The sequence below is a fragment of the Gymnoscopelus braueri genome (genome assembly GCF_963280865.1).
Source record: "Gymnoscopelus braueri genome assembly, chromosome: 15".
Taxonomy (NCBI): domain Eukaryota; kingdom Metazoa; phylum Chordata; class Actinopteri; order Myctophiformes; family Myctophidae; genus Gymnoscopelus; species Gymnoscopelus braueri.
In genome coordinates, this window is record NC_137620.1 from 37,042,838 (window position 1) to 37,056,084 (window position 13,247).

The following is a 13,247-nucleotide window of genomic DNA, read 5'->3' on the forward strand; positions in this document are numbered from 1 at the left end:
AATGTAGTTATTATTATTTAGTCACAAGCTCTTGTTAACATTTTCATTGGTTAAATATTTATAAAACCCAGACAGACTACTTTCAACCTGGCATCCCTATTTTAGCCATGTCATTATAGGCAAAAATAAATAAATAAATAGGGAAAATAGCCATTCTACAAGCTCATAGCACATCACATGCGATGTGAGCTTGTAATGGCTGTTTTTGCTAATTTCGCGTGACGCTGTCTGTCATATAAGAAATTATAAAGTAGGGCATTCATTTATGAAAAAAACATATCAAGATTAAATATGGAATTACAAGGTTTCTGCCCGACAGCATCGATAAATTATTTGGTCATTTCCAGTCATTGACGTGTAAATAACAGTGTGTAAATCAGTGGTTCTCAAAGTGTGGTCCAGGGACCCTCAGGGGTCCTTGAGGGAGTTCCAAATGGAACTCTTGAGAGTGTACAAATGGAACCAAATGGACCTTAACGGGTCCATTTGGTTCCATTTGTACACTCCCAGAGTTATGGTGGTCCTTGAAATAAAAAAAAAGATTTGAGAACTACTGGTGTCATTTAAAGGGTTGGTGTTTCTGGAGAGGAGACGGGGGGGGGGGTGGTCAGCTCTCCTCCAGCCAGGACAGGGAGTCCGTGCTGGGGTCGCTCAGTCGGAGGCTGGCCTCCTGCATGCTGCGCTCCAGGTGCTGGTGGCACGAGGAGCAATGGGAGGACACCGCGTTGTGGAGGAGGTACAGCTGGTTATGAAGAACCTTGACCTGCAGAGAGAGAGAGAGAGGGAGGGAGGAAGAGAGAGGGGGGATAATTAGATGGCAACTGGAATAGCAACCGTTTATGGAGAGCCGAGAGCCTTGAACTCCTGGGGAAATGGCATCAAAGTTCATTCAACCATCTATCAACCATCCACCCATTTTAAAGTTCACAATCAATCTCCCATCGCTCTCTCTCTGTTTATCCCTCTCTCTTACAGTACATCTTGTTTCTCTGTCTCTCTGTCTCTCTCTCTCTCAAAGAACAGCATGATAACCATAAGAGAAGAAACATTAACGTAAAATCAGTGGATAGAACACCATACAATAAAACAAAAAACTGAATAACAGAGACATACACAGTTAAAGTGAATAAAAAAATAATACAACTGGAAAGAATACAAAGAAAAGGACTTAATATATAAAGGTATGTTTTCAGAGGTGATTTAAAGTGATTTTGCTGGCCTTAGATCCTCAGACAAGGTGTTCCAAAGCCTTCTCTGGTCTTGTGGTAGTGTAACTGTATCTCACCTTGTTTTCTTGCAGCAGGTTCAGTTTCACGGTGAGATCTTCTTTAGTCTTGTGGTATCGCTCTTTCTGCTTCTGGAATTCGCTCTGAGCTTGTTCCAGTTTAGGCAGCGTGTTCGCATCACGAGGTCCCATGTTCAGCTCCTCCAGGTCACAACGGTACGCATCGTACTCTATCCTGGACACAAGGTAGAAAATAAACTACTTTTAAACTGTATGTACTGGAAACTGACCAGTACAACCAGTCCGCTAGTGTTGTACTGGAAGCTGCCCAGTACAACCACAGCCTTACCACAGTCTTATACTGTTGGTTACTGGAAGCCAGTACAACTACGGTCTACTACTTTTGTTCTGGGAGCTGACCAGTACAACCACACAGTCTTCTACTGTTGTACTGGGAACTGACCATTACAAAAGTTGAAGACTGTGGTTGTACTGGGGGCTAATGAGTACAACACAGGTCTCCTATGGTTCTGCTGGGACATGACCATTACATTAATAATAATAAAAAAGGAGAGATAAGGAGGACAGGAGATGAAGAGGAGAGGAGAGACTGACCTGGCTGACTCGTATTGTTTGACGTTAACCATGGTGTCTTCTATTGTCTTGTTCAGTAGAGTGTTCATGCCAGTGGTGAAGGTGTTGATGGAGGCAGCGAGACTCTCACCGTTCTTACACAGAAACCTGTGGCTCTCTGCGTTCAAACCAAACTCTACCTGACACACACACACACACACACACACACATACACACACGGCTACCGATTATTTTTACCTTAATCACTTGAATCCCAATGCAGTGTAAATTTTGACAGCAGATTTTGATTTAGTTTTAGTCATAGTCTTTTGAATATAATTAAATTTAGTTTTAGTCATATCTTAGTCATTTGAAATGTTTTAGTCTAGTTTTTGTTGATTTAGTCAACTAAAATGTAACAGGTTTAGTTAAAGTGTAACGCACTGTTTTAAATGATTCTCAAACATGCATTCTTCTTTCTAAGTTTGAGGACAATGAAACTTTACACTCATTCAACGTGTCAATCAAGCTCTTAATTTACGAACCAAGATAAGCAACTCTGGTCCATTCACTTCTCTAATCAGTGCAGGTCAGTGGTGGTTCAGTGGTGGTTTCTTTAGCTTGCATTGTATTTCAAGTCTAGCGTAAACACACCAGCTGACCTGATTAAATAACTTTAGCTTGTGTGCTTACCTTTGAATAAAATTCTGAATGACTCGTATTAGTTGTTCTGGATTGCTTCCCCACTAGTCCTTCCCTAACATTTCTTCTAGTTTTTATTTGTTAACAAAAAATTGTCAATATATTTAGTCATAGTTTGTCATCATAGCATAGTTTTTATTTAGTTTTTGTCAGTGAGAAAAGGTAATCGACAAACATTTTTCGTCATAGTTTCAGTTGTCAAGTGGTTAGCTCCGGTTGAGTCATTTGATTGGACAAGAGGCAGTGCTGATATACAGTACAACACTGGAATGTTGTATTGTAAGACCCAATTCATAGTCGCCAACGGGGACATATTGATGTCATAACGGACGTCCACCAAGGAGGTACAACGCTTTGTAAGCAACTTAACCATAGTTGTAATATTCTAGTCCATTTGTAATGTTTTTAATGTTCTAGTCTATGAATAATGTTTGCCATGTTCAAGCCCATGTACTGTATTCAAAGTATATGTATTCAATTGAAAGTGATCAAATCCTACTTTATAATTTTCTTAAAACGGGCATTTTACATTAAACTCCAGTCACAAAAAAAACTTTAAAAACACCCCTTATAAACAACCCTGTTTTAAACTAGTTTTTAAGCTACACACCCCCTCCTATATAAGCCCATTCAACTTCAATCTCCATTTTAACCATGTTAGACACATTTAAAACATACGTCCCTGGTTCTGGTGACTTCTAATGGATGTGTTTTTTCAATTATGTTTCATTTTTGTAAATATTTTTTTGAAAATGAATGAACAACATTAATTGGAAAAACATGGCCCCCTAGAGCATTAGAAGGACAATATCAGTCACCAGAACATTGATCTCTCTATCCATTCAGCTATGGCCGCCCCTCTCGATCCCATCCTGGTTGATAATCTATAATCATCATCATCATCATCATCATATGACTCACATGCAGTGGAGGGGTCTTGAGGCTGAGCTCTGCCAAAGTGTCTCCCAGTGCCTTGTGGGTATTGGCCATCCCACCGATCTGATTGGCCAGCGTCTGGGCCAGCTTGGTCACATGACAGTAGCGCTGCTGGTCATCTTTTAGGACTTCGAGGCGAGGCTGGAGGTCGAGGTCGACGGTACGAGAACCACGACCCATCTTCTCACAGAGAACCTGTCTGGTACACTGGGGGAGTGAGGGGGGAGAGAGAGAGACACAGAGAGAGAGACACAGAGAGAGAGATGGACAGACAGACAGACAGACAGACAGACAGAGAGAGAGAGAGAGACAGAAAAAGAGAGAGAGGTATTAGATTGGTGGTTGTCCAAGTGGGGTCCTTGGGGGGGTTCTAGGGGGTCCCCAGCTATTAAAAAAAAAACACAGCAAATCTTGTATGGCACAAAATAATTTCAAACTAAATACACATTTACAGTTTAGGCATTTGGCAGACGCACTTATCCAGAGCGACTTACAATAAGCAAGGTAAACACATATCAAATGCAGAGAGACAGCTTAGTGCCTCAGTAAACTAGGATGATGACGAGTAAACCAAGAACCAAGGACCAGTTTAAACAATATACCATCAAAATAATAATCTGTACATTGAAACTATGCCCAAACTTTTTACATTGTGGTCAAGAAAAAACAAGCCCAAGTAACAAAAACACAAGAACAAATGACCACGGTAAGTCTGCATGGTCATCATAAGTCATAACTAGGTCAAGTGCTACGGGCTAGAGTCTGAGGAGGACAGTTTTCAGATTACGGCGGAAATGTTATATTATTAATATTAATTTGGGCCAGGGGTCCTTGGTATGAGGGTTTGAGAACCACTGGCACTATAGATGACGGAAGACAGGACGTTGGGTTAGTACAAAGATAAATGATGTTTCTTAAATTAAGTAACATTAGTATATTGATCCCATGGGGATATTAATCCTCTACATTTAACTCATACTAACTATTAGGTGCGGTGTGCTGTGCAGCTACTGAGCAGTGTGCCCACTGCCCAGGGACCAGCTCCAACTCTATGGTCAGTCAGTGCCAGGAGTATGTCCCTAACTAGGCCCATCTGTGAGACGCATTTCAACGAGTTACAAACTTTGACACAACACCCAGTTCGGTTGACGAGTGACGATGCGGGACACAGTTTTCAACGATCAGAAGCGTGATTGTCCACTGCGTGCCATGATTTAGTAAGTGTGTAATCGCTGAAATCAATAGAGAATTAATAATTAATGATAATTCCTAACCTTAGTTATAGTGATATACAATGCATGAATGCCACCAAAGATGTTGAAGCTTATTGATGACCAACAAACATTGCATATATATTGTATATATCTGCTTCTATATATCTAAATCTATGTTCTATCTTCTGCTCTGCCTCCGACCAACACAACATACTATATTACACTATACAGTAGATACTGAACTGTATGCTATATGTTCTATGCATTTCTGGTATACGTTATGTTCTATAGGCTACATTTTTCTTTGAATTAGAATGTTAGATGATAGTGTTATGATGTGACATTTGCACATAGTTTTCTTTTATGAATAGTTTTCAAATTCAGCACATTTTGTTCAGATTTGTTCAGATTCTGATCATTTGAACATACATGAATGTAACTATAATTATAACCCTTGGAGATCAATTTATTTATATTGGGGACCCATTTGAATGACCATCTGTGGGTAGATTGAAAAGGTTCAACATCAGTGTAATCACTGAGCCACCGTGCTCCAAACTAACACACACACACACACACACACACACACACACACACACACACATACACAAGCACACAGTCTCTCACCTTGTACTGTGTGAGGCTCCACTTGCGGACTCTCTGCAGTTGTTCGCTGGTTTTATTGTTGTTGCCGTGGACAACCACAGATCCATTTCCTGCCTTATGAGGGGTCACTGGGGGTGGAGGGGTCATAGGTCAACATGGGCCATATAGAACATATATGATATATGATATTAAAAACCAAATGACATGTGACAGATGTATCATAGGTATGCAACTATGCATGCAGGTTGTAGTGTGTGTGTGTGTGTGTGTGTGTGTGTGTGTGTGTGTGTGTGTGTGTGTGTGTGTGTGTGTGTGTGTGTGTGTGTGTGTGTGTGTGTGTGTGTGTGTGTGTGTGTGTGTGTGTGTGTGTGTGTGTGCGTGTAGCATTTCTAATACCAGAAGTCTGTATCAGGTTTACCTTCATTCTGTTCTGTTGCCATGGTGATCTCTGGACCCGCCCCAGTCTGACAGGAAGTGACATCGTTGTGGCCGTAGTTAGACATCATGTTTGGTTCCTGGAGGAAGTTATATAGATATTAATAATTCAGGACAACAAACTAACAGTAGCAGGCTGTGGTTGTACTGGTCAGCTCCCAGTACAACAGTAGGCTGTGGTTGTACTGGTCAGCTCCCAGTACAACAGTAGTAGTAGGCTGTGGTTGTACTGGTCAGCTCCCAGTACAACAGTAGCAGACTGTGGTTGTGCTGGTCAGCTCCCAGTACAACAGTAGCAGACTGTGGTTGTACTGGTCAGCTCCCAGTACAACAGTAGCAGACTGTGGTTGTACTGGTCAGCTTAGTAAGAAGTGAGTGAGCAAAGATGTACTGAATAAGTCAATACACAAAAAATGGAATAACAAAATGTGCACACATGCATGAGTGTGCGCACACACACACACACAGGTCAACAGGGGCCTCTTCTCATCACCGTGGGAAACGGAACTCTCAGGGGCCAATCAGAATTATGGGCCCCTCAGATCAAAGGGTTAAGCAGGTTGTCACGGAGATGATAGCTTCCCGCTGTGATTGGTCAGTGTGGAATGATTCCGACCCCGCCCACCCCTTGTCAGTGTCTAAAGGTCAAGGGTCAGTGGTACACTCAAGACAGGAAATGATCACCTGACACAGATGAGCCTTAATGACTGTATCTCACACACACACACACACACACACACACACACACACACACACACACACACACACACACACACACACAGGAGAGGGGTTCAATCTAATAACATGTTGTTCAGCTGGAAGTAGGAAGTGAATGAGCCAGAATAATTTTACCACCAGAATTATTACTACTACTCTACTACTACTACCAGTTGTACTATTTTGTTACTATTACTACTACTTTAACTACCAGTATTCCAAGTATTATTACCGCTACTGCAATTTTAGGCATTGATCAGATGTTCTTATGCAGACTAACTTAATAAGTGTAAGATCAAAGTAAATGGCATGAACCCTTTTCAAGAAACAGCAGGGTACATGGTCTCGTAAATTGAGTGCAAAGAAAAATAATGAAGTCCTACAAAGAAACTTGGATAACCAGTTAACATCAAAACTAGCATCTGTCTGAAAAAACAACACGCTAAATAACATCCTTAACATTTGTGCCTAAACAAACAGTATATGTCTATTTAAATAAAGATTATCTCAACAAGTAAACAACATGCATACATCTGCTTAGTATACATGAATTGGGTAATAGTATAACTAGGATCGATCCAAATAGTCAACAAGAAGTGATGCAAGGAAAGAGTAGTGCTAGGGAGAAAACAATATAGTGTGTGGAGAAGTGGTGTAGGGAAGGATCATGTCCTTAAGGTAAAGGGGTGCCACACCCTTCATTGATACTCTATTACCAGTAGTATTACTACCAGGGCTAATAATATATCCAAAATATGTTGATATAGTTAAAATGAGATAAATAGTGTGGGATTTTGCATTTTGTAATATCAAGTTATGTGTTGCAAAAGTGTTGCTGGCTTTTATCATTTAAGCCTTATTTTATACGTTAAAAAATTGACAAAACAATTCCCCCAAAAAAGCAAAAATATGCAGTGACAGTGTGAGCTTGTAGATCGGCTCTTTCTGGTATTTATGAATGACCATTCTAGACTATTTTAAAAGGTCTTATTAAGATATTGTCAGAACAATACAATATTATCATCACAATATCGATAGAAGTATCAAAATGTTGTAATATTTGATTTTGTCCATATCTCTTGTTTGTGCTACTACTAGTACTACCTGTGTATCTCTTTGAAGCATGAAGCTAGCATTGTGAGAAAGAGAGCTCAAGAGTTGAATGTCAGGCTGGGTGCCAGCTTAGTGTACAGGTGAGTCACCTGTTGATGACATCACTAACCCTGGACACACCCGGTGACAACCGAGTGGGAGACAAATCACTGCTAACCGCAACAATGGATCCCTTATCAGACACACACACACACACACACAATATTTTCTTCTTCTGATGTGGTGTTTAATATCAGGTTGCTACAACAGAGAGCAAAGATAACATTGTAACGTTGCTAGCTAGTCAGTGGAAACTCTATTGTGTTCCTCAGTCATTTAGGTCCATAACCCCCCCCAGTCTCTCAAAAACACATCAACAAAGCAGCTGTCACAGACAGAGATATGTGAATAAATAATGGTGTCCCCTTGCTTTAGTTATTTAGCTATTATTATTTTCTACAGTACATTTGCACGTACTATAGATGCAAATTATCCTCTGAAATTACCCATCCTAACTATTAAAAGCAGTGGGCACCTCTAACACAGCACCTGGGGAGCAGTTAGGGGTTCAGTGTCTTGCTCAGGGACACTTCAACACAGACTTGGTCAAACCGGCGACCTTCTGATTCACAGGCGGTCTCTCTACCCAATCAGCTACGGACGCCTCTATGTCGTATTGAACAATCCTGATAGCGGCCTGATGATAGCCAAGTGGTTAGTGCACACTATGGGTGCAACATGCCCTATCAGTGACTCCCCGGTTTGATTCCTGACTGAGAAGTCCTGCTGCATGTCATTCCCCTACTCTATCAAACAGAGTTGAAATGTAGAAAGAGACAGGATATGTGGATCCACGGTCTATCTATCCACATATCCTGTGTCTTTCTACAATCACTGTCAAATAAAGGCTTAAAAAATACCCCCCAAAATAACTTTGAAAAACCCTGTAACCTAATGATGACAGGTTCAGTTCCACAATGGCCAATGGAACTTCCTGTAGGAAGTGGCCTTGAGCAAGACACTGAACCCCTAGTCTCGCGTATCGAGACAACTATTCCACAATCTCCAAATGCTATATAGTCTGGAACTACACTTCCCAAAATCCAAGAAAGGAAGCTGTCATCGTCATTTCCGTTCACGAAAATATATTTTAAAAATATCTTTACATTGTATTTTTTTATTTCCATTTCTGATAAGCAGCAAGCCATATCTACAAGCTCACGACGTGTTGCGATGCGACACGTTGTGAGCTTGTATATCTGCTATGTTCTCTATTTGTGTGCGACACCATTGTACAACAATGTATAAAACAGTGCTTAAGTGGTTAATCAGACTAATCTGAATAGTTTTGCATTGATTCATTGATATATTCACTGACGTAAACTTCTTGTACGAGAGTTATGTACCAAATAAATGTAACGTCAGCATGGACAGCTGAGAGGGAGACAATGTTAAAGAGTCAGACAATAGGAAAGCTGAGAGGGAGACAGCGTAGGAAAGACCGACAGTAGGAAAGCTGAGAGGGAGACAGTGTAGGAGAGACAGACAGTAGGAAAGCTGAGCGGGAGACAGCGTAGGAGAGACAGACAGTAGGACAGCTGAGTGGGAGACAGTGTAAGAGAGAGACAGACAGTAGGAAAGCTGAGAGGAAGGACAGGGTTAACCTCACTCCGTCAAATGGAAGAAGCTTGCGACACACATTTTGTTTCACAGCGTACTTGCATCTGAGACTTCGGGCGCAGAATCGATGACAGACGGAGTTTCATTTTTTCAAGCTACTAGGCAGGTGATTGGATGATCCCGCCCCTAGCAGCCGCTGATTGGTTCGTATGCGCAGCGGTTCGGGCAGCTTTACTCTGTGAGCAATCCCAGACCCTCCTTCCTGAAACCAAATGCAATGCAATGCATGAGATTTCCGGAGGGAGGGGGTGTTTACCAGGCTAGGACAGGGTAGGATCAGACTCAACTTTATTGTCACATCACACGATTAGTGTGTAAAATAGTGGGTCAAATTATTTTTGGTACAAGGTCTCTCATTATTACAGTTACAGGAAGAGTCAGAATAGGGAAAGAGAAATAGAGAAGAAAAGAAAACAGAACAAAATAACAGGAAGGCACAGTCGAGTAAATTTGATGTATATGCTTCAGGTAGTAGTAGAGAGTAGGAAAGCTGACAGGGAGACAGTGTAGGAGAGACAAACAGTCAGAAAGCTGACAGGGAGACAGTGTAGGAGAGACAAACAGTCAGAAAGCTGACAGGGAGACAGTGTAGGAGACAGACCGTAGGAAAAGCTGACAGGGAGACAGTGTAGGAGAGACAGACAGTTGGAACGCTGAGAACTACTTCTCTACTGTACCAGTTACTTCAGTCCAGTAACACAACGTCTCATAAGTGGTGTTCTTACAGTGGGAGCTGTGAAGACGGAGGCCTCCTCCTCCTCCTCCTCCTCCTCCTCTCCTGTGGACACACTGCTGGCACCTCCTCCCGGCTCCTCTCTCTCCATTGATGTAACGCTGCTGCTCTCCTCTCTGCAATGAGAACCAAACAACACATGACATTCACTGCCATTAGCAGCATGACCATCCACAAACACATCTACATACACTAGCTACGCCTACTAGTTACTAGCAGTGGTGTAATGTAACTAAGTACATTTACTAAAGTACTATACTTAAGTACAATTTTTAGGTATTTTTACTTTACTAGAGTATTTCCAATTTTCAGTACTTTTACTTCTACTCCACTACATCTCAAAGGCAAATATTGAACTTTTACTCCGATCCAATTATTTGAAAACTTTAGTTAGTAGTTACTTTGTAGATTTGGATTATTATTACAAAACATACATTGCCTACTTCAGCCCTATATACATTTCGGCCATTTGAAAATAGCCGATTGCGACACATTGTGAGCTTGTAGATCTGCTATTTTCAAAAGACTTTTATACATTTGAAAATAATAATGAGTACTTTCTACTTTTGGTACTTTAAGTACATTTTGATACCAATACTTTTGTACTTTTTAAATGTTGAATTCCGGACTTTTACTTGTAACAGAGTATTTCTACATTGCAGTATTGATACTTTTACTTAATGTGAGTCCTTTCTCCACCACTGGTTACTAGGCTAGACCTGTGGATAGCGCCATCTCGTGGCCAACACAGATATGTAACTAATGTTCTAATGAGTTGAGACGTGCTGTTGTCGTTCCTGTAGGCCTGGCTACATTATGTAATTATGTTTATCAACAATAATAACAGAAGCCATATGTGTCATGTGAACATTCATCTGTAGCCAACAGGCTTGCCTCTGGTATGATTGTAATTATAACTTACAGACACAAGAGGCAAACCTCCACGTAGGCCCTGAAGAATGCAGTCAGTGTACAAAAGCTTTCACTGTAACATACATGACAACTGGTGACCTATCAAATCCGGTGACAGCAGAGGTCGCCGTTTGGCAAATATATGATCACATCACATAAATCACATTCGATGTAGTAAGTCTTCTTTATAATAATAGTGATAGAATAGTTGTTATGAGGAAGATCTCTCTAAAGGGCATTTAAAAAGCGATATGTAACATTAGGTGTAATCATAATGTGACCCAACTGTAACTAATAACCAGTGGTGTACAGTAACCAAGTACATTTACTCAAGTACTGTACTTAAGTACAATTGTGAGGTAGTTTCGACTTTCTTCAGTATTTACAAATTTCAATACTTTTACTTTAATATTGTACTCCACTCCACTACGCATTGTGAGCTTGTTGATTTTCAAAAGATATGTATACATTTGAAAACTTGTGAAATGGGACATTCTGCATAATGATTGTTAATAATTCTACTTTTGGTACTTCAAGTACATTTTGATACCAACACTTTTGTACTTTTACTCAAGTAAACTTTGAATTCCGGGACTTTTACCTGGAACGGAGTATTTCTACATTGCAGCATTGATTGAAGATCGATTGAATACTTTATTTAGCAGTAACAGGAAAGTACAGTTCAATACAAGGTCTGCTAAGAGGATTTTAAACCCAAGAAAGCCTATGACTTGTTTCCATTGGGGTCAATTAATCGAAAAGCATTGATACTTTCAAAGTAAAACATTTGAGTAATTTTTCCACCACTGCTTACCTTTACGACTTTAACAAACTTCCTGTTTCTTCTTTTGTTCCTGTCCTAAAGCCCCTCTCAGGTCAGGATCAATGGGGATCAATCAGTGTGATCAGATCAATCTAGATCATGTTTTCAAGGTGACACTTTGTTGCCAACTGTCTTCAACAACACTTTGACAAGCAGGACAATAACACAATAATAGGAAATAGTGAGGACACTCTGCATCCCATTGCCCAGGCTGTCACTCTGTGATTGGCTGGTTGCTCGTGTCTCACTGTCAGTGTTGCCAGCTCTGCTTATTATAAGCGACTTTGGGCTTGTTTTTCCTGGAAAGTCGCTTGTAAATAACAATAATATAATTTGTTGGTAGTTGCGGCGGGTTGTGGTTTTTGGGGCTTGTTTAGAAATGTAGTTGCTTATTTGGGGTTTGGACTTGCTTCAGTCTAACCACTTCAACCTATAGTATATGCACCGGCTATTTGAAATAGATCTGCTATTTTCTAAAAATCTTAATTTAAAGGTTACAAATCTGTAATGTTTTATTTTATAACACCAATTTGTATGGGGCCTAATGGAGGTCACTGGCACATAGCGGCAGGGGGTCCGTGGCCAAATACATAGTAATTTGGTCTTGACAATGACATGAAAATGTTGGAGAAACATATGCCACTGTATGCGCTAAACTCGCTTTATTCTTGTTTTCATATACCTGGTTGCTTGTTTCTCTTGCAAAATCTGGCAACGCTACCCACGGTGTCAGACGATGGATTTGCTTTGGAGGTAGTAGATCCGGTCTGGAACGGATACGGAAACGATCTGTGGATGTCTACCTCTATGGTGTATGTGTGTGTTGACATGACCGGATACAGTAGGCGGGTTTTTAGACCAGATCTGAGCACTGAACAGTAAAAACCCCGGCTTCTAGACCAGTGGTTCTCAAACTTTTTCATGTCAAGGACCCCCAAATTGACACTTATTAGCCCACGGACCCCCATTTGAAAAGATATGCCAGGGACCCCCATAATAAGAGACGATTTTTACTGCTCTAGCAGTGATTCTCAACCATTTTAATTTGAAGGACCCCCAGTTTGACATGCATTTAGGCTACGGACCCCCATTTAATGGCATTTCTATCTCTGGGACCCCAATTCATATTGAAAAATCAATGTCAATTTAACTCTGAGAGTGTCCAAATGGAACCAAATGGACCCGTTAGGGTCCATTTGGTTCCATTTGGACACTCTCATAGTTACAGACCCATTTAGCTGAACCCCCTCAAGTACCCCTGGGGGTCCCCGGACCCCACTTTAGCCGCTTTTCCATCACAGCTTAAGCACGACACTGTCCAGTACAGTCCAGAACCGCACCGCACCGCTTCAAAATGTCTTGCGTTTCCATTGCACAAAAGTCCCCACTCGCAAAATCCCCACCCTCCCGAAGGAAATCAACGCCCCTTTCTTTAACACACCAACTTAGCCTCAGGCTACAGGGTTAGCCTAAATGCTAGCGTGCTTCCTCAGAGCTAGTTTGGCTCTTAAGTTATTATTTGGCCATGTTCACCCTGACTTTAATCTTCGCTATTGTTGGGAAGACCTGTGTGGTGTCTAAACACGTTGCCATCACTTA

The 13,247-nt window shown here is 41.0% G+C and overlaps 1 protein-coding gene across 1 annotated transcript; it reads right to left on the reverse strand.

Annotated features, from left to right (window-relative positions):
* Positions 1-516: 516 nt before the first annotated feature.
* Positions 517-11,829, reverse strand: LOC308101735 (arfaptin-1-like). The gene is made up of 8 exons (XM_080451193.1): positions 11,640-11,829; positions 9,906-10,029; positions 5,675-5,771; positions 5,278-5,384; positions 3,422-3,643; positions 1,841-1,998; positions 1,286-1,460; positions 517-763 (listed from the first exon to the last, which is right to left on the reverse strand). The coding sequence occupies exons 2-8, from the start codon at positions 10,002-10,004 to the stop codon at positions 608-610; spliced, it is 1,014 nt and encodes a 337-aa protein (XP_080307319.1). The 5' UTR covers positions 10,005-10,029; positions 11,640-11,829; the 3' UTR covers positions 517-607.
* Positions 11,830-13,247: the final 1,418 nt, after the last annotated feature.

What these genes read in the sequence shown, in the direction of transcription:
- LOC308101735 (XM_080451193.1), bottom strand. Translation starts at nt 10,004, where the DNA reads ATGGAGAGAGAGGAGCCGGGAGGAGGTGCCAGCAGTGTGTCCACAGGA. An exon ending in GGAGCCTCACACAGTACAAG is followed by an intron (nt 3,644 to 5,277) that starts GTGAGAGACTGT and finishes TCACTCCCCCAG; the next exon opens with TGTACCAGACAGGTTCTCTG. An exon ending in TCAAGACCCCTCCACTGCAT is followed by an intron (nt 1,999 to 3,421) that starts GTGAGTCATATG and finishes TGTGTGTGTCAG; the next exon opens with GTAGAGTTTGGTTTGAACGC.